The sequence below is a fragment of the Osmerus eperlanus genome, chromosome 16 (assembly GCF_963692335.1).
Source record: "Osmerus eperlanus chromosome 16, fOsmEpe2.1, whole genome shotgun sequence".
NCBI classification, from domain to species: domain Eukaryota; kingdom Metazoa; phylum Chordata; class Actinopteri; order Osmeriformes; family Osmeridae; genus Osmerus; species Osmerus eperlanus.
Window position 1 is genome coordinate 8,998,970 of NC_085033.1, and position 27,625 is coordinate 9,026,594.

A 27,625-nucleotide genomic window follows, 5' to 3' on the forward strand; every position below is an offset into this window, starting at 1 on the left:
CTTTACTTTCAACCTCTGTCTTTCTGAACCTATTCAATCTGTAATCAAATTGGTAACTCATAGAATTCAGTGCAGTAAATTAAATTAGTTGATTAGGTAGAGATAAACCTTTGTCAGTTCAAGATCAATTGAAAGCAGATGGACCATGCTTGGTGTGAAGGGACCAATGTACTCTCTGGTCTTTCACAACATTATGTGAAATACTTTCTTTAACGTGTACATTTTAGACTGACCACTTTTATACCCATGAGTGCAACTTAACAGTCATTGAGAAGGAATCATGTATGACCTCACTGTGCTATACCACCAAAAAATGATATGTTGATTCATGCAGTACTGTAAGAAAAAACTCACTTAGTCATTCCACCTGGAATGTATACATTAGTCACTGTACTGTCAGTTATTCCACAACATGAATTATTTCCTCAATACTATACAGTACAATACAATATAGATCTACATATTAGGATTTATTTTATTATAGTCCCTTCAAGGTCAAATCTGAGTTAAATTACAATTATCTTGACCTGAATTCTATTGATGAAATCATTTAAAATTCAGACATTTCAAAAACAGACAAGCAAATTCCTTGTCTGTGCAAACTGTCATGGCGAATAAATCCCTTTCTGATTCTGATTCCCCATCCTATTTTTCTGAAACGTAACCCTTCATGTATGTCTCCACACAGCAGTAGAGTATTCTTGCAGGACCCTGTAGTTTCATCAGTTCAGAACCAATGAGCTTAGTTAAGTGGAGACAAGTGCCACCCATTCACAATCTCTGACCAGAACCAGTGAAAATCTCAGTTTGGGGCGATGCTTGTGGGCTTAATCCCTCTGACTGAGAATGGTTGGCCTACTTTGAAAGAAACAGTTGGGTAACAGGAAGTGGGCCTTGGCCAGTGGTAATAAACTTATAGTCTTCCCACATAGTCTTTAGAGTTCCCTATGCAACCTCCAACGAGGACGTTTTAACTAATCTGGATTTGGCTTTAGATATCACATTTAGGTATGATGGCCAAAATAGAGAATGTAAGAAAGCTGTCCTGATCGGGACATCAGCAACTATGGATGAAAATTCCCTTGATATGATTTGCCAAATTGTATATTAAAAAACTGTTTATTTTCTTCAATATCATTGACTGATTGTAGAAACTTCACTGTCAGAGTATTTTGCAGTGCACCTTGAAATAATCAACACATTTTAAATAACGTGTATAGTTCAGCAGTGCTTTTATAGTCCTACCAACTGTTATAATCCATCCTATGTGATGGCTAGGATGTATTGGTTGGGGATGGGGGAAATTCCTATTACAGTAAAAATAATAACTAGGAAGCCCCCATTATTCATAAGAGTTGTTAAACAATGTGGACCAAATCTGTACATCATTGTGCCACAGCTACTGTGGTTGTGTATTAATGAATTATGTAATTTCTGTGATCAGCCTTTAAGCTCCTACATTTGTGCACTTGAAGACTCATCTTAATGTAACACGACATGCAGGCAGCCCAGTGTAGTTTAAGAGCCCCCACAGTCTGTTAAAACTGGACTGGACCAGAAAATCCTTTAGGGAAATCAACTCTTGAGAGCACAGACTGCTCCCATAATGCCCTTTTATCTCGAACATTTACACTCATCTAAAGGAGTCTACTGGGACAACAGTTGGATCATGAACTCAGGATGACATGAACTCATGTGTCCACTAGCAATGGAGTTTAATCATATGTATGGTGGTAGTGTTTCCAATGTAATTTAGTACTTCAATTTACCATAAATACTTCAAATTAACATCAATCTTAATTCCCGCACTGATTCCTTGATTCAACAAGGATCAATCTTTTGGTTTTTGGTTATTTCTTAGATCTGATTATAAGTTGGGGCATATTGATATGGACATGTCTGGTGAAACTATCGACTATTATTTACTGCTGTATATAACAGAACCATGCAGACAGCAACATTAACACAGCCCCCTTTCCTCCTCTTTTCTTGACTACCTCACTTGCAGCTGTAAGTAAATTCTTGTACAGGAGAATCAGGATGAAAAGATGGCAGCCATGCTGTTACCAACGGGTCCTGATGGCTTGCGCCAGTTCACTCGCGATTCCCTGGCTGCCATCGAGCAGCGGATTGCGGAGGAACAGGCCAAGAACGCCAAGGATTACCAGGAGGATCTGGGGAATGTGGAGCTGCCCAAGCCCAGGGCTGACCTGGAGGCCAGCAAGCAGCTTCCACGCATCTTTGGTGACATTCCAGCAGGACTTGTTGGGGTTCCTTTGGATGACATTGACCCTTTTTACTTCAAAAACCATAGGGTGAGATATGTATGAGTGTTAAATCATTGGGTGGACATCATGTTTAATCATATCTTCGAGGAGAGATGAACTGTTCAAATAACTCTACTGAAACATCTATACACTTGCACTACAAGGCAATGCTTAATTGTATTAGTTGCACACATGCATGACCATAGGGGTCATACATTTTAATAAATAGATAAGGAATTATTGTTAATGGTCTGCATATTAACATTACTTAATTTCCTGGTAGTTGCACTGTCTGCCATTGGTAGATAAACAGTTTTGCATTCAACTAAGAAAAAAAAAGAAGCTTTTTCAAGAACATTAAATGTGAACGTGCAACTCTGTCAGGGTGCGGGGGGTTGGGGTCAAAGTGGCATTTTGGACCAGTTAGCTAACTGTAATGGGCACCGTGCTAGAGCACCTTTTTAGGCCTCTTAGTGAAGCCCTGAAATGGGATCAACAAGTTTCGATTTGCAGACTGTAGATCAGGCCTCTGTCCATTAACCGAGTGCTTATGGAGAGATAGAAAAAGGATGCGGCAGTCATTTTCAGGGACTCTTTTTGTTTTGGCAAGTGATACTCTGCTGGATGGGGGGATTAACCAAAGACCAATAAATATTTAAATAAATGCCACATCTGTTCAGTAAAGGTTCAGACCGCTTTGGAGTTGACTCCGTTATCTGAACTGCCCCTTTCTGCTCACAATGATCCACTGCCTTCTTGGACGACAGCAGCTTGGTGGAGGTGAACATTTATGGGAGACTCAGTCAGAGCATGGCAGCAGTTAACTTTTCCCACCACCTCGAAGAATCTTTTGTTGATATCTGTCTCAGAAATGTACAGAAAATTCTCATGCATTTCATCCATTGATTTAAATAATCTATTGATTTCTGTAGATTAAACAGCACATATTCTTGTTGCTAATTTGATAATCTGTTTGTCTTCTGCCCCCAGACCTTTATAGTACTTAACAAAGGGAAAGCCATCTTCCGATTCAGTGCCACGTCTGCGCTTTACATATTTACCCCTTTTCACCTCATCAGAAGAATCTCTATAAGAGTCTTGGTCCATTCATATCCTTTCTAATTATGTTTGTTTGTTTGTTTGTTTGTTGGCTGACATGTTCTGTCAGAGACTTTAGTTGTAACAAAACAATACACAATGAATGATGTAATGTCATGGTCACATGATGTATTATGTACAGGAGTTATGTCATTGTTGTGGAGAAGCCAGCTAGGTTGATCTACCTTTCTTGACATTTATGTTCATCTGTGTTAAATTGGTGAGGTACTTCTTTCTTTACGGAAATTAGGGATAATCGAATAATATCTGTAAAACGTTTGAAAGGAACTCGTGAAGGAAAACTTGCCAGATACCGATTGGCATTCTGTATTAAGGCTTTAAATCAGTATATTGTGTACTATTAACACTTCGATTATCTACTATATATTCTATACAGATTTACAAAACTGTATTTAATTTACAAGTTTCAAGTTTTAACAAGTTGAAAAACTAGTTGTAACTTGTTCATTCAAAAGCCACCCTCTGCACCCTAAATTGTAAAATAAGCCAATTTATAATATTTACAGATTCCCCTGTATGATTCTATTGGATTTTTTTCATAGTCCCATTTTTGAAACAGCTTTGTAATGTTCCTCTCTGGCATCGGAAAACAAATCCCCTGATATCCCTCTTTTAATCTCCGAAATGAAATAAGAGCAAGGAGATTTCACGTCATGTGATGGCTGCCTATTAGTTCTCAGACAGTCTGCAGTCCTTTGCATGCATGAGTGAATCTATGTAGCTGTCCTCTACTGAATGATGTATTCCAAATATCAGTTTAAAGCTGCTGTTGGTACAATTATAGTAATATATGCAATCCCAGCACATGTATGTGATATATGAATATATTATTATTATAAATAATTATTTTATTGCAGAAAACAATAATGGTATGGTACTGTTACTTTTGGACAGCATCAGACAAAATGTCACCAGGTTGGTGTGCAGAAGTCCTTTGCATGTTACCACATACTAAGTTATCTTGGAATTAAAGCCGTTCATATGGATTATATAACTAATATACTGACTAGGATCCGTAGCAATTGTACATGGTTTTATTTCTTAGGATTATTTTAGTAACGCTGCCTAAGCAAGGATTTTTGCTTTCTAGTTATCATGATAACATGTTATTAGTTATGTTGATGCTTACTGTATATGTTGAGAGATAACATAATTTCCTTAACAGTCTTTTCACATTGTTTAGCCTCTTTATAATGTGCACTATTTTGACCAACTGCTGTTTTATGGCAATGTCTGATCCGGCCCCATGGACCAAGTACCTTGAGTAAGTATACCGTACTTTTAGCCTACCCTTATTGTATCCTTCCCAATCATGTAATAAGAATTTCAACTGTTCCATATTTGTTCCAATGTTAAGCTTGACCAGGGTTTGTTGCTTTGTGAATTTTGATGGTGAGTAAGATGACAGGTTGAGTAAGTACTCCAAGCATGTGATTTTTTCTCAACTTGGAATGGCAAAATGGAATGAATGATAATAAGGCATGTGGTATGGCCTGTTGTCAGTAGCTTGAACCTTGTTTGTACATTTGTAGTTCGTGTTTTTAACTACATAAAAATGATAAGCAGGAATGTCCCAATCTCACCCCCAGGTTTTCTATCTAACATCTATTTGAATATCAATTTGAATGTTAGGAAAAGTAACTTAAAAAAACAACTTTGTAATAACTTTTTTTTAATATTATTTTGTATTATATACAGTTTCGTAATATGTTGAATAAAACATTATCAGTAAACAAAATACTTCTTCAACATGGGTATAGTATAAGGTACTATAGCGGAATTAGTTTATTCTCATTTGCTAATTAAAGTTATTACAAACATTTCAGGAACTGATTGCAAACAAGCACATGTGCTTGTCATGCTTGCTCATAATTTATTCTTAATTTTACATACTTTTATGTGGCTCTCTTTCAATTTTTGCTTTTAATTAAGGAGCATGCTGGTTAACTAAAACTACCCATACGTTGTACATTCTTTTCATTAAGTTTTTTGCTATTGGCTTCGCATTCATGCCTGTTTTTGTCTTCCAGGTACACATTCACTGGTATATACACGTTTGAGTCACTACTAAAGATATTTGCAAGAGGATTCTGTGTAGGTCCGTTCACCTTCCTAAGAGACCCATGGAACTGGCTGGATTTCAGTGTCATCGTCATGGCGTGAGTCATTCTTCTTCACACCTCTCGCAGGATTTTGGTCTCTTCAAAGATTCAAGAGAGGAGCTTATGGATAAAAGTTCTAGAAGGATTGTGCGCAATTGGTGTTCCGTCTTTTTATGTCTCATTTACTCTCCCTTTCTTATATTGAAAAGTTAGGACGTGGTCTGATATTCAGTGTACTTTTCTTCCACCAAATTGCTTTGTTTGTTTTCTTACTGATCTTTCAAATCATCATATGTACTAAATCATCATATGTACTAAATCCCTGATTTTATATGGTGTAGTGTGGCATGACCTATTGTATAAACTTGTGGAGGTCATACATCTTTGTGTCGTGACTCATGATGCAGGTAAGAGATTACAGGTGATCTATTTACATTATGTAGCCTCATCCTCTCATGTCAATGGGGATAGGACGGCAATTTGACAACAAATCAGATAGAATTGGGGAGCTTCACTTCATAATCCTACAGTACAGTAGCTGTACAGTAGCTGACCTACTGCACGTGAAAATTTATTGTTGTTTCCTCTGTTAGTAGTCTACATATGCACTGAATAAGTGCTTTAGTTGTTATCTGTGGGATGTACTGTACAAGAGTGTCACTTTTCTTCTTTTTTTTTTTACTGTACTTTTCAACATTACTGTTCCATCTTACCTTTTTATTAAAAAAAATGTTTTACCCATCACAAATATGTGATGTTGATGTTTTATAGTTTTTCAGCTTAAGAGTCAGGAACTCTAAATATGTTTTAGAATCTGCTGATCATTTTCCTCTCTTTGCTTGTATATTTGTCTAGATACGTGACTGAGTTTGTGGACCTTGGCAATGTGTCTGCGTTAAGAACTTTCAGGGTACTCCGTGCTCTGAAAACCATCTCAGTCATCCCAGGTATGGGCGAAAACAAACTCTTAGCTTTCATGATGTAACCGGAATATTTTAACTTGTAGTCTCGTAGAGCACCATTATATTTCCAGGCTGTAGAATCATCTTTTGGGTATATGAGGATGTATATTTAACGACTAGATGTCTCCTCCAGGTCTGAAGACCATCGTTGGTGCTCTAATCCAGTCAGTGAAGAAGCTGGCCGACGTGATGATCCTTACCGTGTTCTGTCTGAGCGTGTTCGCCCTCATCGGCCTGCAGCTCTTCATGGGGATCCTCCGTCAGAAGTGTATCCGCAGCACGGCCCACTGCGTCAACTCCACCTTCAACCCCAATGACACTTTTGTCTGCAACAACAGGACCTGGAACTCCATGCTGGATTTTGTTTCCAATGAGGGTGCGCCCACACACATCACTGTTCTTACTGTGTTTGTATGAGAGAGGTAGAAAAGTATAATATTGTGTCTTTATGTTTAATTTGACTTTTCTCTGCTTTTCAGATAATTTCTACAAAGTTATGGGAGCAAAAGATGCCTTAATATGTGGATATGGAAATGATGCAGGGTAAGTGAGCTGATTTCCTCACAGCTGGATTGTCTGTGCTTGTATTGTATACAATGCATGAGTGTTGGGAAGTTGTTTAGCTTTAAATAGCTTATGACCGTTAAATTTATAGTTGCATGTTTACCTCATATACAGTACTTAAATGAACATTTACTATTGCAGTAGAAAGCAACAAAACTACTAGTATTCTCAAAAACTTCTCGATTCTGTTCTATTTTGTGGCTGTTGTTTTACTGTAACTAAGAGAGAGGTTATAATGTGGTGTGTCCTGATACAATGCAGCCAGAGTGTTGGTGTCGCGTGTGAGAGGCATCACACAAGATGGCATGTGGTTCATTTAATCGCCCGGCTTCAATTGGAACCCTTTACATGTCAAATATACAGCTGCCAGCTGGATAGATGGGCTTGGGATTTCATCATTTCATAAGCTCTATAACACAATTAGGTTAACCAGACCAGACGGATCCCTTTTCTGCATTTTCTTTCTTGGATACTATAGCTTGGAGGAAACCATTCAGTTCAAATAGATTCTGCAGTTTTTCTTTTTTACTGTGTAGAAAGCAAAGCTTTATTTGGAAATAATATCTGTAAATAATGTCAAATGTGTGTGTGCGATGCATACATTACATTTTGTCTTAGAGGACGCAATCACAGGCCCAGTGTGAAACCTGCCAAATCAGGCTACTCAGCCCACGCTCCTCATAATCCATTAAATCCCAATGCTTTTCTAACAGCAGAACGCCAGGACTAGTTCAAGGGTTATGTTGAACTAAGTACCCATCTGTATAAAATTAGAATTCCCAGGATTTTCAGCGAATAGGTCCAGGTTCTTGTTAACTGTAGGATCATTAAAACTAGTTAGAACATAACTTGTGAACAAATATAATCCAGTGTCCCAGGGACTGTTGCTATCAATGTCCCCTCAAAAGAAAGCATGGGGGTTTTGTCTTCTACAAGAAAAAATTGATTAAAAAATGTGAGGACACTGATAAACTGGGACGATAAAGATAATAAGGTCCTTCTGTGCAGTGGAGAAAATCTGCTATCAATTTTGGGTGGGACAATTATATGACATTTTCTCAAGAGCAATTCTTGAGGGGGACACCAAAATTACTGCTGTAACACATAACCTACATTTTAATATGTTAAATGTATATTATTAATATTATTGAAATGTCCTTATGTTTACAGTGATTTATTGGGGGGGACAAATCATATATTGCCCAGAATGGGGGGGGTGGTGTCCCTCCCGGGATTTCCGCCTATGCTTCTGTGTGACTAGCTCCATGTTTCACTGCATGTTGTTGCAGGATGGTTGTAAAGGGTCATACTTCCATTCTGAGGAGTGGTTTAACCCCAAACACAAGAGAGCACAGACCCACAAGTAGGATTTCCCCACGAGTAGATTCACTTCTGAGCCATTTTAATCTCTTTTTTCAGTCTCTAATGGGTATGATAATGGCCGTTTGGACTATAACAGAACAATCTGGATTAGACCTCTTTCTTTCTCATTTAATTTGAAAACTGGACCACCATAGCAAAGAGCATATTATTACATTATTTGTTATGAAAATCGAGTGAAAGATGCAGGTGCAGAGTTTTGTAGTGTTGGCAGTTTCTGGGCAAAATTCTATATATGCTGATGGAATGATCTTAACTTGACATTACTGTGAACCAGTAAAACAGGAGGATGTAAAACAGAGAAAGCATAATCTTTTGAGTGTGTTCCACCAAGTAATCCCCACATAGATTTCCAATTTAAATTTAAATAAGTAATTTCTTTTCACACACACACATTTCACATTTTCAAGTTTTTTAATTGTATGTGAGTTGTTTCTACATGTAACTGAGCTTTGTCTATATCATGCCTAATGTAGATTTTAAAGACTTCGCTTATCCTCTAGAACACTTTACTCCTGGCTGACACAGGAGTCACAGGCAGACATTTTGAACTTTTGCCCTACACCAGCTATACTCGGGTGAAGTCATAAAATCGCTCCACAAGCCTGACATGTTACTTTACATTTACCATACACATTATGAGCGTTAACAGCAGTGTTTCTACAGATTCTTTACCACAATAAAAACAAATGGGAAAGCTTAACACAAGATTGAGCAATATTGCTGGATTTATTTGGAGTAATCTGGTGGATTTAGTAGAAAGCTGTTGTGTTGCCTCTTGAGTTGTAATGGATGTTTTTTTTTGTCACTATAAACTATGCCTTACGAGTTTAATATGTGAGCATAGCAGCCAGTTATCAACTGCCAAAGGTATTGGAGCTCAGCTATGATGAAGCGTCTGGGGATTGCTTCCACAGCTAGGGAGTGACTACGCAGCACTCCAGAGACAGATTAACAGAGGCAGCACACGCAACAGCCATCACTAGGGCACTGTTACTATAGAATCTTAAACCTCTCTTCTCCTAACATGCTTCTTGTTTTTATAGTGAGGTGCGTGTTATGAGCTCCCTGCATGATCGAAGGTCACATTCATTTTAAGTCCAGATAATAGCATGAAGCATTTACAGTACACGTCAAATAATGAGATTATCTAACTACATTTGAGGAATCTTACATAATGCCTATATCTCAACAAGTCAATGGTAAAATATAAACCAAAAAATCTCAATTTAAAAATCAAATTGATCTAGTTTCTACACAATTAATACATGGCTATAATCTTTCAGTGGAAACCACATATGTTGTTTCTGATGAAATACGGAACATGGTGTAAATATGCAGAAGCGTGTGTACGCTATGACTCCTGCTGAACACCTGTGTGTCTCCTGTGTGTACGCTATGACTCCTGCTGAACACCTGTGTGTCTCCTGTGTGTACGCTATGACTCCTGCTGAACACCTGTGTGTCTCCTGTGTGTACGCTATGACTCCTGCTGAACACCTGTGTGTACGCTATGACTCCTGCTGAACACCTGTGTGTCTCCTGTGTGTACGCTATGACTCCTGCTGAACACGTGTGTCTCCTGTGTGTACGCTATGACTCCTGCTGAACACGTGTGTCTCCTGTGTGTACGCTATGACTCCTGCTGAACACCTGTGTGTCTCCTGTGTGTACGCTATGACTCCTGCTGAACACGTGTGTCTCCTGTGTGTACGCTATGACTCCTGCTGAACACCTGTGTGTCTCCTGTGTGTACGCTATGACTCCTGCTGAACACCTGTGTGTCTCCTGTGTGTACGCTATGACTCCTGCTGAACACCTGTGTGTCTCCTGTGTGTACGCTATGACTCCTTCTGAACACCTGTGTGTCTCCTGTGTGTACGCTATGACTCCTGCTGAACACCTGTGTGTCTCCTGTGTGTACGCTATGACTCCTGCTGAACACCTGTGTGTCTCCTGTGTGTACGCTATGACTCCTGCTGAACACCTGTGTGTCTCCTGTGTGTACGCTATGACTCCTGCTGAACACGTGTGTCTCCTGTGTGTACGCTATGACTCCTGCTGAACACGTGTGTCTCCTGTGTGTACGCTATGACTCCTGCTGAACACCTGTGTGTCTCCTGTGTGTACGCTATGACTCCTGCTGAACACCTGTGTGTACGCCATGACTCCTGCTGAACACCTGTGTGTCTCCTCAGGAGACCAGGGGAGGTGCCTCCTGACAGTCCAATCCTCTCATCTCTCCCCTCTCATGATAAAATGACATTTAGTCTGCAGCAGCAGAATGCTGACAGGGGAATGCTGCCGGCCAATCCTCCTATCCGGTATATTAGTGATCCTGGCAAGATCTACAGCTGTTTTCAGAGTGGTGCTCTCCCTCCCAGCTGTTTTGCTGCCATTACTAAATTGTTCAGCTTTCAAATTGACCGGCAGCCCAGCTTGCGCTCAGTGGCTGGACTGAAACATTTGCATTAATGCCGCAGTAGTAACCATAAAGATCAGAGATGGAAGCATCAAGTTAAAAAATTCTACCACAACTTGATATCCATCTGGCACAACGTAATCACTTTTCCCTGATGCTCTGATTTTAGAGCCCATGCCTGGAAACAAGTTCCAAGTTCCTCCAGTCCAAGTCACAGCGCTGATGATACCAAGCTCTGCATGCTTTACTCAGTTATCCGTTCCGCTCCACTGTGGAGCTGACAGACACTTGGGTCCATGTAGAGACCATATTTAGCCTGTTTTAGCCTTGATGAGATCTTGTATCCTATTATCATGCTCTCTCCGTCGTCTCAGTTTGATGTAATGGGATTTATACGGTTCTTGCTTTACATTTACATTTAGTCATTTAGCAGACGCTCTTATCCAGAGCGACTTACAGTAAGTACAGGGACATTCCCCCGAGGCAAGTAGGGTGAAGTGCCTTGCCCAAGGACACAACGTCATTTGGCACTGCCGGGAATCGAACTGGCAACCTTCAGATCACTAGTCCGATTCCCTAACCGCTCAGCCACTTGACCCCCAGCCACCTGCTTATCACAAGGATGGTTATTTAAGTACAGGAAGCACTCTAGTTAATTTCCTGTTGTACAAAATCTGTATTCTATGTTACAGGAAATGTCCTGATGGGTTTGACTGCCTCAGGATAGGGAGAAACCCCAACTATGGCTACACCAGTTTTGACAGCTTTGGATGGGCTTTTCTGGCTCTCTTTCGTCTAATGACACAAGACTACTGGGAGAATCTGTATCACCAGGTGCAACCTTGTTCTTTAAACACAGAAACACAACCATTTCCTACATTACTGTTTAGCACTTATTTCTTTATTCATATTCCTTCGGTCCTTTATTGAGGTGTGCGTTGAATTGTTGCCAAACCAGTGCATGGTATGGTGCATACACTGACGGTGTCTCCCCACCCCCAGACTCTGCGATCAGCAGGGAAGACCTACATGGTCTTCTTTGTGCTGGTGATCTTCCTGGGCTCCTTCTACCTGGTCAACCTGATCTTGGCCGTGGTTGCCATGGCCTACGAGGAGCAGAACCAGGCCACCATCGCCGAGGCGTGGCAGAAAGAGAGAGAGTTTCAACTGGCTATGGAACACCTGAGGAAAGACCAGAGGGTACTTTTCATATAGGTGTCATATTGAAGTTATACATTGCACGACACACTGTATATAGGTGTGATAAATGATTATATAACATTCATAAAAACACTATATTGCGTTACTCTTCTATGTATACTGTCTGTTCTCTATACACTGACTTATGTGCACAACTACAATGCCCTTGTTTTGATATTGTGTTCCTCTGTAGGCAGCACGGAGAAACCAAGAGACAGAATCGGTGGTTTCCCCACAGATGTCCCCCTTTTGTCTGAAGGAGGGCAGTATACGCCGGAGCAGGAAGAGATCCCACCGAACACTCTCCGAAGAAACCCCAGAGGAGGCAGAAGAGAAGTTTGACCCCCTGGATGAGCTGATGGTACGGTGTCATCATTAACAGGACATTCAAATGAATTCCGTTTGGCTGCTGTTCGTTATCTTTCAGGTTGGAACCTTGATCACGATCGTGTCTTTTACTCTTCTGACTCTACTGTGTGTGCTGTTCTTCCTGTCTCTTGCAGCTCCCCACGTCTCCTCTGCCGGTGCACCCCTTCCTGGCCTCCCTCTCCTCCCACCCCCTCAGCACCCGCAGAGGCAGCCAGGTCAGCATCTTCACTTTCCGTCCACGCAACAATTCCGAGGCCGACTTTGGTGACGACGAGTACAGTCTCCATGGGGACACGGCGAGGAGTCGTGCTGGTTCCACTGTCACCCCGTGGCACAAGAAGAGAACTGGCAGCGTGAGGAGCCACTGCTCCCAGGTGTTCACCCCCAGCCTAAACGTCAATGGCAGACTCAACATCTCCCTGGACCAGAATGGAGTGACCACGCTGGGGCTGCACACCCCCACCTCTCTGCCTGCCTGCAGCATGGAGAAGGTCAAAGAGGACATGGTGAGTGAAAGAAGAGAAAACAATCCTTTCTTTCTCTTCTACGTCACATAGGAATCTTTATACACAAGTAGCTTCCTCCTACACATCCTACCCTCATTAGTAAAATCAAATATAGCCATAAAAGAACCACATAAAAAGAACCTATTGTGTCCTTGTGTTCATCCAGTGACATTTTTCCCTTTACCTGCATCTGCTCAAGGAACCCACTTGTGTGGAAGAGTCAAGCCTTAATCCTGTTCCCCAGCCCTCCCCGGAGGTGCTGGAGGCCCCACTGCGCAGGAAGAGAATTCTTAGCTCTGTCAGCTTCTTCAGCGATGCCATGGAGGGTGAGGGTCACTTCAGAGGTTAGAGGTCACTTACTGAGGGTCTTTTTACACCCAGAAAAAATCTGTTTCAATCCTCTCAGAACTAGGACAGAGTCCTAATTTGGGCTCCATGTTTGTTTCTCATTTTTTATGGAAATCTCCCTTTGCCATTATTGCGTGATTTACATTCAAATGAGAGTTAAATACTTGGACTTCCAGTTAGAATTCAGCTCCATCCTTTAGACAGAGGAACATATTAAAATGTTTCCAAACCAACCCTCTTTGGTTTCCCTTTGCAGAGCTGGAAGAGTCGAGACAGAAGTGTCACCCCTGCTGGTACACCTTCGCTAAGAAGTACCTGATCTGGGACTGCAGCCCCTTGTGGCTGAGGGTGAAGGAGTGGGTCAAGTTTGTGGTGATGGATCCCTTCTTAGATCTGGCCATCACTGTGTGCATTGTCCTCAACACCCTTTTCATGGCCCTGGAACACTACCCCATGACAGACGAGTTTAATGGGATGCTTTCCATCGGCAATCTGGTAAGGGGGCTTTATGGGCTGGATAGATTGGGATTGTTCCCAGGACACTACGTTAACACCCTAAGTGCTATTGGATGGGAGGGAATCCAAGCTTATTCAACGGCAGTAGGAAGCCTAAAGGAAGTTCAGTATATTGTAATTCTGATAATGGGCTCCTAAATATTCTGGCAAGTTACATATCATTTTTTTCTCAGTCTAGGGAAGGAAATACCATTGTGCCCAAAAAACAAATCCAGATGATGTGGAAATATCATATAGCTACATCTTTGATAATGAAAAGAATTTGATACAAACATATACACATGTATCTGGGAAGGATAATTCAAGTGTAGAGCGTTCAGTTCTCCTGCTGATTCCGGCCTTTTCTGTCCGAGACAGGTGTTCACAGGGATCTTCACGGCAGAGATGGTGTTTAAGGTCATTGCTCTAGACCCGTACTACTACTTCCAACAAGGCTGGAACATGTTTGATGGCATCATCGTTTGTCTCAGTCTGATGGAACTGGGCCTCTCCGACGTCGAAGGCCTATCAGTCCTCCGCTCCTTCAGACTGGTAATGTCCCTTTAGATTTAGGTGAACTCAGTTTAATTTAGTCAACTAATGGTCAACTGTTATGGTTTTTTGTTCTTATGGTATGTATGTTGTATCTCCAAATACCATTTCAAATGAATCAACAGATGTTACTGTATTATGATTCGTCAGTCCTAATACTATGTTGGAGGTAAACTTTAAGCTACAGTAGTGTACAGTAGCACATGCACTTGGACGGTCAACACTGCTCTAATCTGTTGTCCATTATTATAATTGAGTCATGTTATCACATACAGTAGATAGGAACTGGGTGACACACTCCCAACATTGACACTTTCATTAACTTAATAGCATCTTAATTTAAGATATGAAAACATGTTCAATATGTGTTTCTTCAATATTTCCTTCAAATCAAAAATTGTGCTTTGCACTTGTAAAGACGTATGTTTGATTTCATTGACACATTTTTCTTCTACTTTATCTTTATTTAGATAAAGGCAAATATTATGTTTCTCAAGCATTTTATCATGGAATAAACTGTAATTTGATCTCCTTTTTAGCTGAGAGTCTTCAAGCTCGCAAAGTCCTGGCCTACGTTAAACACGCTCATCAAGATCATTGGGAACTCAGTGGGCGCTCTGGGCAACCTGACGCTGGTCTTAGCTATAATTGTCTTCATCTTTGCTGTGGTGGGCATGCAGCTGTTTGGGAAGAACTACCAGGACTGTGTGTGTAAGATCTCTAAAGACTGTACTCTGCCCCGCTGGCACATGAAGGACTTCTTCCACTCGTTTCTGATCGTGTTCCGGGTGCTGTGTGGGGAGTGGATCGAGACCATGTGGGACTGTATGGAGGTGGCCGGACAGCCTCTCTGTATCCTGGTGTTCATGCTGGTCATGGTTATAGGAAACCTGGTGGTGAGTATGGGTCACTATTACTTATTCATAAGCTATGAGAAGTTGTATAAACAGGACAATAGGTTTTTTTGTGAAAGTACTGTGAAAAGAGAGCTTAAAATGATTTTGTGGATGTTATGAGAATGGCAGCAAGCTGGTCTTGTCACCATCAGGCCCAAGTGATGTTTGCTGTAAGAAGGGATTAAATCAACGGAAATGAGGCGTAGGAGGGAGGGGTGGAGACTTTCACTGGAGGTCCATCACCCTTCGAGCAGATGTTGGGATGTAAAATTACATGTTCACCATTTGTATTGAGAAGCAAATGCAGATTCTGTGTGTGTACAGAAACAGAGCAAATCTACTGTAAACTGACTGTTACCCCTGCAGAGTGTCAAATTCTGTATTTATTATCTAATCAATGTTGTTATGCAGACACAAGCAAAGGGCACAAGCACATTTAACACTATACATTCTCCTTCACAACTTAAGGTTTTGTCTAGTAAATTTGGATACCTTTCAAATGGGACACTTATGTTTCTGAAACAGTATGGTCCGAATGTATTGAACGTTTTAGGAGTTATTGAGACCTCGATGACATAAAACAAAGACCCATGTCAGGACTTGTTTATGAAAAATTATTTAATCCAAGTAACAGCTCTGTTTATACACAACTGCTGTCACTTGGCGCCACAGTAAGGGAATATTGGTTTGCCCATCCAGATGGTGGTGCTTTGTTGTCCAGCTGTGTCCTGGAAACTAACGTTTAATGAGAGGAGATCAAAACCTTCTTCCCAGAATCCCAGACATGCAGCAGCAGCAACATTTCGTTCATTCATGTTCATAGTTTCACTGTAGTTGAATGTGTTGAAGAATATTTCAGAGCTGAATTCAGTCTTTGATGAGCACAGTTCTAAAGTGTTCCTTAGTCTGTAATTCAACTCGTAATACAAATAGGTCATTTATACTTGAAAGCGCTTGAATGCCTAGTCTTTTTTTCATGGTTAACAATTCATTTAGTAAAAGGACATTCAACATAAATATTTGCATGACAACTGACTTTTTCAGTCATGAAGGAACTACCCTATTAGGTCATCATTTGGTGTAATCCAGGACACAAGTCCACAGACGAGAGGAGAGAAGGGTATTACCAGGCTCTGGCTTTTCCAGGTCATATCCAAGCACACATATTAAAATACGGTAATACTCTAAGGTACCGGCATTGCCTGCCCTATGGTCAAATCAGTCCTATGTAATTGTTTTAAAACCATGTCAGGCTATAAAAGAGCAGGGCTTTGAGAACTAAGTTCCTGTTAGACACTGCTCAAACACCTGTTCTCATCCTGGTCTGTTTAGAGGTCACTTTCTGCAATATTTAATCCCATGTTTTGAAATATATATTTAAATGTAGTTCTTGGGCAAAACATAAAGATTTCTAAACTTTACTGTTTTTGGAACACTGCCACAGTGCAAATTCTTATAATAACCCCACTAATTAACCCTTTGACTGAACACTTCTCAGCATATGAATCAAGGGAAAGCTGTTCATCCTCTTGGGGTTGTCAAACCAGAGATAATCCAGGATGCTGAAAGGTGATAACGTCAAAGGACATTCATTGCGGATCGTCTGTTCATGTTCCTTTTCTCAGAAAGGCTCAGAGGTCAAAATACAGTCAGTCTTTTACCAACTGTTTACATCATACACCAAATACTGAGGTATATCACATAAAGCCGCTCAGAAAAGGGATTAGATAGATTACATGCAATAGGATGCTTGAATCTCTGCCTATATGTTGTAAGTATTCATGGCAACCATATGCATGGCTGGCTCCACCCTCATGCACTTATGCCACAGGGTTTATCTCTGTTGACAAACATGAGGATGTATCTCCTGTATGCAGTCATGTCAGGGCTCTTTAAGACGACGTTGGTTTCTTTCCCTCCAGATCTAATCTAAGGTTTGCTTTCAGACATTTCATCAGCATAAAACTACACACTTCAAACTACAGATGGTTTGAAGATTTGCTGGATGTCACTGCAATTTTAAGAACAAAGCATTGCACCAACATACAGTTATGAACAACGCAATTTGGTCAGGCCGTAAGCAAGAACTGCAAAGATATTCATCTTCCATCATAGATGGATGCGTCCGTCATAGACGTAAATAACCCATCTTAGAACATTCATAGTTGTTCTCTCTCACCTCGCAGGTCTTAAACCTCTTCCTGGCCCTGCTACTCAGCTCGTTCAGCTCTGACAACCTGTCATCTCCTGATGAGGACGGAGAGATGAACAACATCCAGATAGCCGTCGCTCGCATCCACAACGGCATCAGCTGGCTGAAGGAATTCCTCATCGACCTTTTTAATGGTAACCTGGGGAAGCGAGGTCTAAAGGCCAAAGAGGCCAGGGCTTCTATCAAACTGCAGCCCATGGCCAACCACGTGGAGGGCAATGGCATTGTGGGAGTTATCGGACGCTATGGGGAAAATTACACTGTACCAGAGGAGGACAGCTACATGACTAATCCCAACCTGACCATAAGTGTTCCAATCGCCCCTGGGGAATCAGATGTGGAGTTCCTAGAGGAGGAAGAGGAGATCTCCGAGTCCTCAGAAGATGAGGAGAACAAACCGGTAAAAGTCTCCGCCCTCATATCAATAATGAACTGCTGTGATTGGTCTTTGTAAATTGGAGTCCTGTTTCATGTTCCCATTTCCATACCAGAACCTTGTATTATGCTGGTGTTGTTCATTAGAGATAATGCTCTTTGTGAAACATCTTGTATGTTCATTCAATTGAATTCAGTGTCTCCCAAAATAATGGACATATCAGGCCTATCAAGAGGGATCAAATTGGTTGCTGCTCATGTCACTTAAAAGCAAACATGAGGTTAGGGGTCAATGAGATGATAAGGCAGGGACAGTAGATTACGGTGGGGGTGGTAAATGGATGTGGATGCGGAGGCTTTCCGGATATATAATCTGTTAATCTGCCACACAGACAAGGTGACACAGAGATTTGGTTACGTAAGAGCCAAATGCAAGTCAACACACAAAAATCTCAAGTAGGCCATCTTTTTGGGGTTTATTTTCAGAGATATTTCAGGTTGCAACTTAACAAAAGTGAATGAGCAGAACTGAACTCTCGTTCTCTTTCCCTCTCTAACCTCCATTCCCCTCGTCCTTAAATCCCTCCATAGATCAGGCTGAGGGGATGTTTGCCTCCAGGTGTTCAGTAACTGCAGATTAGATAGAATGGGGTAGGGCTTGTCTGTGCAAGGATGGGCGGAGCTTGCTAGGGCTGTACTGGGCTGGACAAAGGTTGGGCGGGACACAGCTGTGCTGGGCTGGCCTTTGTAAAGCTGGGCTGGGTGGGCAGGGCAAGGCAAGGCTGGGCTGGGTGGGGCTGGGTTGAGCTGTGTGGGGCTGGGCTGTGTGGGGTAGGTTGAGCTGTGTGGGGCTGGGCTGTGTGGGGTAGGTTGAGCTGTGTGGGGCTGGGCTGAGCTGTGTGGGGCTGGGCTGTGTGGGGCTGGGTTGAGCTGTGTGGGGCTGGGTTGAGCTGTGTGGGGCTGGGCTGTGTGGGGTAGGTTGAGCTGTGTGGGGCTGTGTGGGGTAGGTTAAGCTGTGTGGGGCTGGGCTGTGTGGGGTAGGTTAAGCTGTGTGGGGCTGGGCTGTGCGGGGTTGGGTTGAGCTGTGTGGGGCTGGGCTGTGTGGGGCTGGGTTGAGCTGTGTGGGGCTGGGCTGTGTGGGGTAGGTTGAGCTGTGTGGGGCTGGGTTATGTGGGGTAGGTTGAGCTGTGTGGGGCTGGGCTGTGTGGGGTAGGTTGAGCTGTGTGGGGTAGGTTGAGCTGTGTGGGGCTGGGCTGTGTGGGGTAGGTTGAGCTGTGTGGGGCTGGGCTGTGTGGGGTTGGGTTGGGCAGGATAGGACAATGAATAGCTTTAAAACAGTGGAAAAGCACCATCAAAAACAATTTCATTTTTGTTTTTGTATTTATTGAATATGATTAGATTTCACACATGCGTTTTTATTACTCTATATACTGATCTTGTCAAATCTCATTTCATGTTGTCTGATTATTTGTGTGGTGTGTTGGTCTGAGTGCTGCGTGTATGTAGTCAGTGGATGACGTCAGTAGGTAAACTCACCAGTGATCCTGCTATTAAATGTAATGTTGACTCTTCAGATACTGTCTGATTTCCTCTACTCATCATCAGGCAACCTAAGAATGATGATGATCATAATCCAATCTCTTCCATGTACAATCCATGTACACATTCTTTAATGCTGGATTAAGTTTATTGGATTGAAGCAGCACCTCTTTTCCAATAATCCTAGTAAATCGTGTTAAATATGCTGCCATTACTACACATGGAAATCTCATCAAAATTGCACTAAGACTTCCAGGCGATAGCAAAGGGCATAGAATAGCTCAAACCCCACAGTGTTGAATTGAATGAGATGACAACATGGAGAGTTAAGCCATATTGCTGTCAGCTTGAAGCATTGCGGTTGACAATCACTTGGTGCATGTGTGTTGTATCGACACATTTTACAGTAAGGTATTCTGTATAGACATTTATAACAGCAGTGTATGCTAGATATTTGTATATATCAGAGTAGGGTATACTGTAAAGACATACACAGTAACAGTAATGTATAGTCCCTCTACAGGATATTGACCATAGAAACATATGGGACATGATGTCACTCTTAACGGAAGCCAAGTCATTGGCATCCATACTAACTATGTCCTTATTTCTGTCTCAGGAAAAGGTCAGCCTATCGGAGGGCAGCACAGTGGACTTGAGGAAGCCAGGGGAGGAGGAGGATGAGTTCTCGGAGCTGGCAGAAGAACTAATGGACCCAGAGGACTGCTTTCCTGAATGTGTGTACACACTGAAGTGTGCTGTGTAGACGTTTCTAATGAGTTGTGTTCGTCTAGCAACGCTTTCTTTTCAAACCACTTGTAAATACTATCAGTGTACTGTTGTTTTATTTAAAACCTTTGGCCTAGCGATATGTTGCTGAATGTGTTTCTGTCTGTCTCAGTCTGTGTAAGGCACTGCAAATGCTGTGAGATCAACACCACACAGGGCCTAGGCCAGGCCTGGTGGAGATTGAGAAAGACCTGCTACCAGATTGTAGAACACAGCTGGTTCGAGACGTTCATCATATTCATGATCCTGCTTAGTAGCGGGGCACTGGTAAGGCTGATTTACCCTGACCCATGACCTCTCACCCATGGCCCCTGTTTGTGGTCATCGCACGGCCACAGTGTAAGGATTACACGTGCTGTTGCTCAACTGCAAATCTCAAGTCTCAATACAGTATGCAGTCCTCGTTAACTTTTCCGAAACATGCTTTTTTAATGACAATTAACATATGGGACTTCACGCTTCCCCCCCCCCCCCTCTCACTGCTGCTGTGTAGGCGTTTGAGGATATTTACATTGAAAAAAGGAAAGTGGTGAAGGTGGTGCTGGAATATGCTGACAGGGTGTTCTCCTACATCTTCGTCCTGGAGATGTTTCTGAAGTGGATAGCATACGGCTTCAAGAAGTACTTCACCAACTACTGGTGCTGGCTGGATTTCCTTATTGTGGACGTAAGTGAACCGACACATTGTGCATTACCATGTACACTGTTTTATTATGCCATGCTTATTAAAAACTACACAGTGAGGAATATGTGTGTTATCTGTGGCTTTTCAAGAAGAGAAAATGACATCTGACAACTACACACACCTTGGTATTTTACAGTTGTACCACACTATAGCACTACTTTAGGCTTTGCAGTGAATTTGCAGTGAATTCATCACAGAGCATGTGGAAGCTTTTGATTCTTGAGGAGGTGCAAGGAGGTGTGAGCAGTGGGCACTGACAGTCCTGGTTGGTCTTTCTGGCAGTGATTATAAAGGTTGATCTTTGGTGTGTTATCTTCGAGTGTGAGGTTTTGCTTAGATAGCTGTGGTGTGTGTGTGTGTGTGCTTGTGATGCTAAAAGTGTTGTTCTGCTGTGTCCTACACCGCTTACGTGAGCAAACCTGTGGCTGTAAACACTAAATTTCTATATTTTGCAGTGGGTATAATATGCTCTGTAGTGCTATGTACTTGATACATGACTTCACAATATAACCTGGCTCATACTGTTGCGTGTGAGGTAACTCAAACCTGATAAAGAATCTGTACAACCGTCAATTGGAAACTATATATTGTACAGCTCATTTACTGTAGGATAATATATGTAGTCATCTTTGGATATTAACATCACTTTAAGATTGCTTAGGACTGCTGATAAACTGATCCAGAGGCAATAAACAGAATGCATCTCTACCACTATGAAGTTGGGAACCCTTTAACCACCAATTATAAATAGACTATAGCACCAAAGGGCTGCATATCCATGCCCTGACCTGACTCCCTCTGATTTCACCCGCTAATACACAGATTGCTACAGACTCCTCTATTGCTAGGGTAAGTCATAGTTGTCAGGTCTCAGGTGAGTATGGACTCCAGAACCAGAAAACTACATTGTTGCATCACAAACGCTTCTGTGTTTCCCCACTCGTCAGTGTGTGACGTTGCGATATCAAAAGCCACCGTCTATTTCTTTTAGTTTTTAGACCAATTTAAGTTTATCCGCAAAAGCGTATGTGTCATTGTTGTCACTCCTGATTCCTTTAAATGTATTTACGACCTTGGCTTTTATATCATATACAAATGCACTACCATGTATTCAAAGGATTATCTAGAGAAGATCAGTTGTTTTTCATATTCATTAGCTTTTGTAGGCATCAAGTTGTTTTGGTCCAACATTTTTCTTTTTGGTAATAATTATCCTGCTAGTCATGTAAGTCTTGTTGGTTAGTTCATACATCTACTGTATGTATGTCAGTGTGTTGCAAAATGGGGAAAATGGTCTATATGGAGTTTGATGTCAGGAGAAGTTCATCAAATTACATAATAAACTGGCTAGTCGAGTTCAGCAGTTGACGGTATTAGTGGTCTCTGGGGGATTTGCAGCTATTGATTGCAAAGCTAGTGGTGAAAAAGATCCACTGACTGTTAAACACTTTGTATTTGTTTTATTTCCTGTTTTTTGAGGTTTGAATATTGTTTATGTTGGAGTTTTTTGACCCAAAGACATATCTTTATTTGCATTTAGATAATCAGAGTATCTTCTTTAGATATATTGGAAAAACCATCAAAATGTACTTTTATAAAGAAATACAGATTTTTGGGACTAAATTCAAAAATTGAAATATTTAGGTCATATGGATACAAATTGGATGATAAACAGTTGTTTTGAAAATATATATTGGAAATAGTTTAATCATTCTTTATAAAACCTCCCTCTATTTCATATATATGCATATTTCATATACATATATAGCTGAGTATGTATTCATGTGCATATTCATTGTACATATATAGATACTTGTTTGTGTCTTTAATTCATTCCAGTCATATTTACTCAGTACTATCCATAGATGTCATGTCATTTTCAATCATAGCTGTCACCCAAGGGCCATTCAACAGTGGAATACCATTCTGTTTTGTTTTGGATATAGAATAGAGTGGAAGTCTAAACTTGATAAAACATCAACAACGCAATAAAAAAAATAAAAATCACAATTGATAAATTGTGTTCCTATCTGTGGAATGTCCCAAAGTACCAAAAATGCCACAGTAGGCTTCTTAAAAAAAGGATCTTAAACTGCTTTAAAAAAATCCATGTATTGATTATTAAATGTTAGGTTCTATGGAGAGAATTATGTTCTAAAGTTTAGGTGGCCATGGACAGTGAGTACTATTGAAACAAATGGAACATTTGAAATGTTCTTGTTTTACAAAGAAATTGTTGCTTATTTATGCTTAGCTGTGTACTGTATCTGAAGGAAAGATAAATTGCTTCTATGATTAAGTATCCTTTCCCTAAGACCACTTATAGCTCCTCTAATTCTCCTCTAAGTCTTCGCAGGACATTGTTGCTCTTTCTGCAAGGGTATTATTGGGATGCCCTGGAATGCCCTTTGGTACATGAAAAATATGCAGTGTGTGAGTTTAACAATTACAAAACTAATTCATGTATCTCTGTGTCCCCATAGGTATCCTTGATAAGCTTGGTAGCAAACTCACTAGGATATTCAGACTTTACCGCGATCAAGTCTCTGAGGACCCTCCGAGCTTTAAGACCCTTGAGAGCCCTATCCAGATTTGAGGGCATGCGTGTAAGACATTTTTTTGGATGCCCCCTTTTAATAAAAAAAAGTCCCATTTATCCAAAATGTTGCCAGTGACGAATAATAATGATCAATTTGATAATTTACTTGACTTGTGTATTCTGAGGGATTGGTGGATTAAAGGATGGCGGCTGGACCACAGTATTTACATTACGTTATTTGCCGTACAAGCTTATAATTGACATTCCGTAAGACTGTGACTTTCTTGGCTTGTAGGTGGTTGTGAACGCTCTCATTGGGGCCATCCCCTCCATCATGAACGTGCTGTTGGTGTGTCTCATCTTCTGGCTCATCTTCAGCATCATGGGGGTCAACCTGTTTGCTGGAAAGTTTGGGAAGTGTGTAAACCGAACTGGGTTCATCCACAACGCTTCCTTAGTGAACAACAAGTCCGATTGCTTAGCCATGAATGATACCCAGTTCTACTGGACTAAGGTGAAGGTAAACTTCGACAACGTTGGACTCGGCTACCTCTCACTGCTGCAAGTGGTGAGTTCCCTTTGTGGTATTAGCATTATTTCTAAAGTATAAAATGTGTATGTACCATGTGTTCATCAATCAACCATTTAGCTCTATTTTTAACTAAAGCCCATTACCAGATCCTTGTTCTCTTGAAGGATACCACTCGAATTATCTGGTGTGGTAACCAAGCAACAAGGCTTTTTTCACTGTTCACTCAGTTCTCATTCTGACCTCACTTGACACAAACCTTTCATTTGTATCTAGAAATGGGATGTCTCCATAGATTCATAAAAACTACTAGACTAGCTTTTATTACTCCTGACCTCCAAGCCTCTTCCTTACCATTTGCTTAAATAAAGGTTCATTAAATAACAGTACTAGATTTGAATGAGGCACTGATTGGCTTTAAATGAATGTCTAAACTATATAGTTTAGACATTCATTTAAGATGTTATCTTAAGTGATCAAATTTGACAAACTTAGTAAATCTTAGAGATTGCATGTAATTATATAAAGTGAGCGTAAAGAATGTTTTTGATAAGCCATTGATTATGTATATCTCAGGCAACATTTAAAGGATGGATGGAAATAATGCATGCAGCTGTTGATTCACGAGGCGTGAGTACTCCTCTACGCAGTTGTTTTATGCAACTTTGAAGACATAATTGACCAAAATATTAATATTTTACTACTAATAAAACGGAATTCACAACAATGTTATTATTGTGTGAATAGTTTCTAATAACTTTCTTTGTTTACAGGTGGAAGAACAACCCATTAGAGAGATCAACCTATATATGTACTTATACTTTGTCATCTTCATCATCTTTGGCTCCTTCTTCACCTTAAATCTTTTCATTGGGGTCATTATCGACAACTTTAACCAGCAGAAAAGAAAGATAAGTATACTTACTACAACATATTTTATTTACTACAACAATTTTCGAGTGTGTCCCATTCTTGTGTGTACAAATTTTTGTTGGAAATGTTCCTTTTGATCTCGCTATAAAATAATGTTGACTGGATCTATTATACTTAGGGGGACAAGATATTTTCATGACTGAAGAACAGAAAAAGTACTACAATGCGATGAAAAAACTAGGATCTAAAAAGCCCCAAAAGCCTATTCCAAGACCCATGGTGATGATATGTTCCAACAACCTTGATATGTATTTATGTGAATATGACACAGCTTGTTTTGGATATAAATACAGTATCATCCAGACACTGTATAACAATAAAGTCTACATGGGGAGTAATCATACATTTCTGTGCACTAATTAGAATTTCTGTATTTTATCAATCCCAGAATGTGGTTCAAGGCTTCTTCTTTGACCTGGTGGCCAAGCAAGCCTTTGACATAATAATCATGATGCTCATCATTGTCAACATGGTGACCATGATGGTGGAGACGAATGAGCAGTCGGAACGCATGGAGTCCATCCTCAACAAGATCAACCTGGTCTTTATCTTCATCTTCACCACTGAATGCCTCATCAAGATTTTTGCCCTCCGCTGCTACTTCTTCACAGTTGGCTGGAATATCTTTGACTTTGTGGTGATAATCCTCTCCATTGTGGGTAGGTGGATACAATTTATTTGATCAAGTAATATGGTTGGATTTCTGGGTTTATCTCCACTGAATGTTCAGTGAATGGTTTCTTAGTTAATTTGATATTAGCGAAGAAACAAATTCTCAAGATGCTAAGTTTCTGACTTGATATTTCTTCTTGCAGGTATTGTCTTAGCTGACATCATCGAGAAATACTTTGTGTCTCCAACTCTGTTTCGAGTAATCAGACTGGCAAGGATAGGACGTGTTCTTCGACTTATACGTGGAGCCAAAGGAATAAGGACTTTACTGTTTGCCTTAATGATGTCCATGCCAGCGTTGTTTAACATTGGCCTCCTGCTTTTCCTTGTCATGTTCATATATGCTATATTCGGTATGGCGAACTTTGCTTATGTGAAAAAGCAAGATGGGATTGATGACATGTTCAACTTTGAAACGTTTGGGAATAGTATGATTTGCCTCTTCCAGATAAGCACCTCAGCTGGGTGGGACAACCTGCTCAGTCCTATAATGGCTAACTCACCAGAGGAATGTGAACTAGACTTTGTCAACACCGGTACGAATGCAAAGGGGAACTGTGGCAACCCTTCGGTAGGAATTGCTTTCTTCGTCAGTTACATAATCATCTCCTTCCTCATTGTGGTGAACATGTATATAGCTATCATTCTGGAAAACTTCAGCGTAGCCACAGAGGAAAGCACAGAACCTCTCAGTGAAGACGATTTTGAGATGTTCTACGAGGTGTGGGAGAAATTTGATGCAGAAGCCTCTCAGTTCATAGAATTTTCCAAGCTTTCACATTTTGCTGACAATCTGTCAGAACCACTGCGGATTGCTAAACCCAATAAAATCAAGTTGATCTCCATGGACCTCCCCATGGTCAGTGGGGACAAGATCCACTGCCTAGACATCCTGTTTGCCTTCACCAAGCGCGTCCTGGGAGAGTCTGGGGAGATGGATGCTCTAAAGCAGCAAATGGAGGAGAAGTTCATGATGGCCAATCCGTCCAAGATCTCCCACGAGCCCATCACCTCCACACTGCGGCGTAAACAGGAAGAAGTATCAGCCACCATCATCCAGAGATGTTACAGGAGGCATCTGGTAAGGCGACAGATGAAACAGGCCTCTTTTCTGTATAGACAAATCAACAAGGAGCATGTAGTTGATGTGGAGATTGCTCCAGAGAATGAGGGCCTTATAGCCTCCATGATAAAAGAACATTATGGGACAGGAGAGGTAGATGTTGTGGAGGTAATGGAGGGAACACTGTCCTCGTCGCCACCATCTTATGATAGTGTGACCAGGGTCGCAAGTGACCTCTCTCAAATAGAAAGACCTGTCTCCAGACACTCTGAGCTAGGGGAGCCCGGGCTTTCATCTGAAATCTATGAGGAGACATTTCTTTAAGACGTATTTTTATAGTATTTAGGTCTTTTTTAAACATAAAGTCAAAACAAAGAAAAAGAAAAAGATGGCTCCCAGGAAACTTATGATAAAATGTTTTGGATTTTAGTCTATTTCCAGTATACAATCATAATGTATTAATGAGGTATATATACCTACGCAAAATCTAAGTGTGTCCGACATGTTTATATCCAAATGTTACACCTAAAATATCTATGAAAATGTATAGAAAGTTATGCACTGATTTTAACATCGGACAATCTTTTTGCTACAGTACAAGAAGCACAATGACAATGAATCACATAGTAATGCATGTGGGTTTCAGGTGATTTATGTTGGCTAAATGGCAGCTAGCTAAATGACACAAAAGTTTGAAAATGTTATGAAAACTTATTTAGTGTGTGACACTTGTAACATTTGTAGAACATTCTCATGAAAAGTTGGGTTACACATTTGGATTGAAACTAGCATTCAAATTCATTTAATCCTGATTTGAAATATTCCAATACATCCCAGATAGTGATGATGAAGGTCTGCATAGTAATTCCAGCATCATGTGCCTGATTTCTGATGATTTGTCTTCTGCACACTTTGAAATCCCTTTGACCACTTGATTTGATGGATTGGAATAGTATGGATGCACCTCAAGCTTCCTTTTAAATAATTTTTAAAGGTTTATGAAGTCATATATGTCAAACTAATTTGTATATAACTTTTGTAATGTACATATATTTTAAGAATATTTCAATGGTATGCCACCAAATTAAAGGAATATACAGAGTTATG

General features: G+C 40.8%; 1 protein-coding gene across 3 annotated transcripts in view; it reads left to right on the forward strand.

Annotated features, from left to right (window-relative positions):
- Positions 1–27,623, forward strand: part of LOC134036131 (sodium channel protein type 4 subunit alpha-like) — a 31,048-nt gene extending 3,425 nt beyond the window's left edge. The window contains exons 2-27 of one of the 3 annotated variants that reach the window (XM_062480910.1): positions 2,009–2,315; positions 3,258–3,376; positions 4,561–4,650; positions 5,417–5,545; positions 6,344–6,435; positions 6,584–6,826; positions 6,930–6,993; positions 11,509–11,650; positions 11,819–12,016; positions 12,210–12,377; positions 12,520–12,891; positions 13,091–13,235; positions 13,496–13,734; positions 14,113–14,286; positions 14,826–15,182; positions 17,369–17,794; positions 19,928–20,045; positions 20,210–20,364; positions 20,591–20,764; positions 23,266–23,388; positions 23,617–23,889; positions 24,427–24,480; positions 24,624–24,765; positions 24,902–25,002; positions 25,172–25,442; positions 25,599–27,623. In XM_062480910.1, the coding sequence (XP_062336894.1) occupies positions 2,049–2,315; positions 3,258–3,376; positions 4,561–4,650; positions 5,417–5,545; positions 6,344–6,435; positions 6,584–6,826; positions 6,930–6,993; positions 11,509–11,650; positions 11,819–12,016; positions 12,210–12,377; positions 12,520–12,891; positions 13,091–13,235; positions 13,496–13,734; positions 14,113–14,286; positions 14,826–15,182; positions 17,369–17,794; positions 19,928–20,045; positions 20,210–20,364; positions 20,591–20,764; positions 23,266–23,388; positions 23,617–23,889; positions 24,427–24,480; positions 24,624–24,765; positions 24,902–25,002; positions 25,172–25,442; positions 25,599–26,842 (5,880 nt within the window). In that variant the 5' untranslated portion in view covers positions 2,009–2,048 and the 3' untranslated portion in view covers positions 26,843–27,623. Of the gene's footprint in view, positions 1–2,008; positions 2,316–3,257; positions 3,377–4,560; positions 4,651–4,679; positions 4,779–5,416; positions 5,546–6,343; positions 6,436–6,583; positions 6,827–6,929; positions 6,994–11,508; positions 11,651–11,818; positions 12,017–12,209; positions 12,378–12,519; positions 12,892–13,090; positions 13,236–13,495; positions 13,735–14,112; positions 14,287–14,825; positions 15,183–17,368; positions 17,795–19,927; positions 20,046–20,209; positions 20,365–20,590; positions 20,765–21,604; positions 21,632–23,265; positions 23,389–23,616; positions 23,890–24,426; positions 24,481–24,623; positions 24,766–24,901; positions 25,003–25,171; positions 25,443–25,598 lie in introns of those variants that run through there. The other 2 variants (XM_062480908.1, XM_062480909.1) reach the window with 2 other exon arrangements.
- The last annotated feature ends 2 nt before the right edge of the window (positions 27,624–27,625 follow it).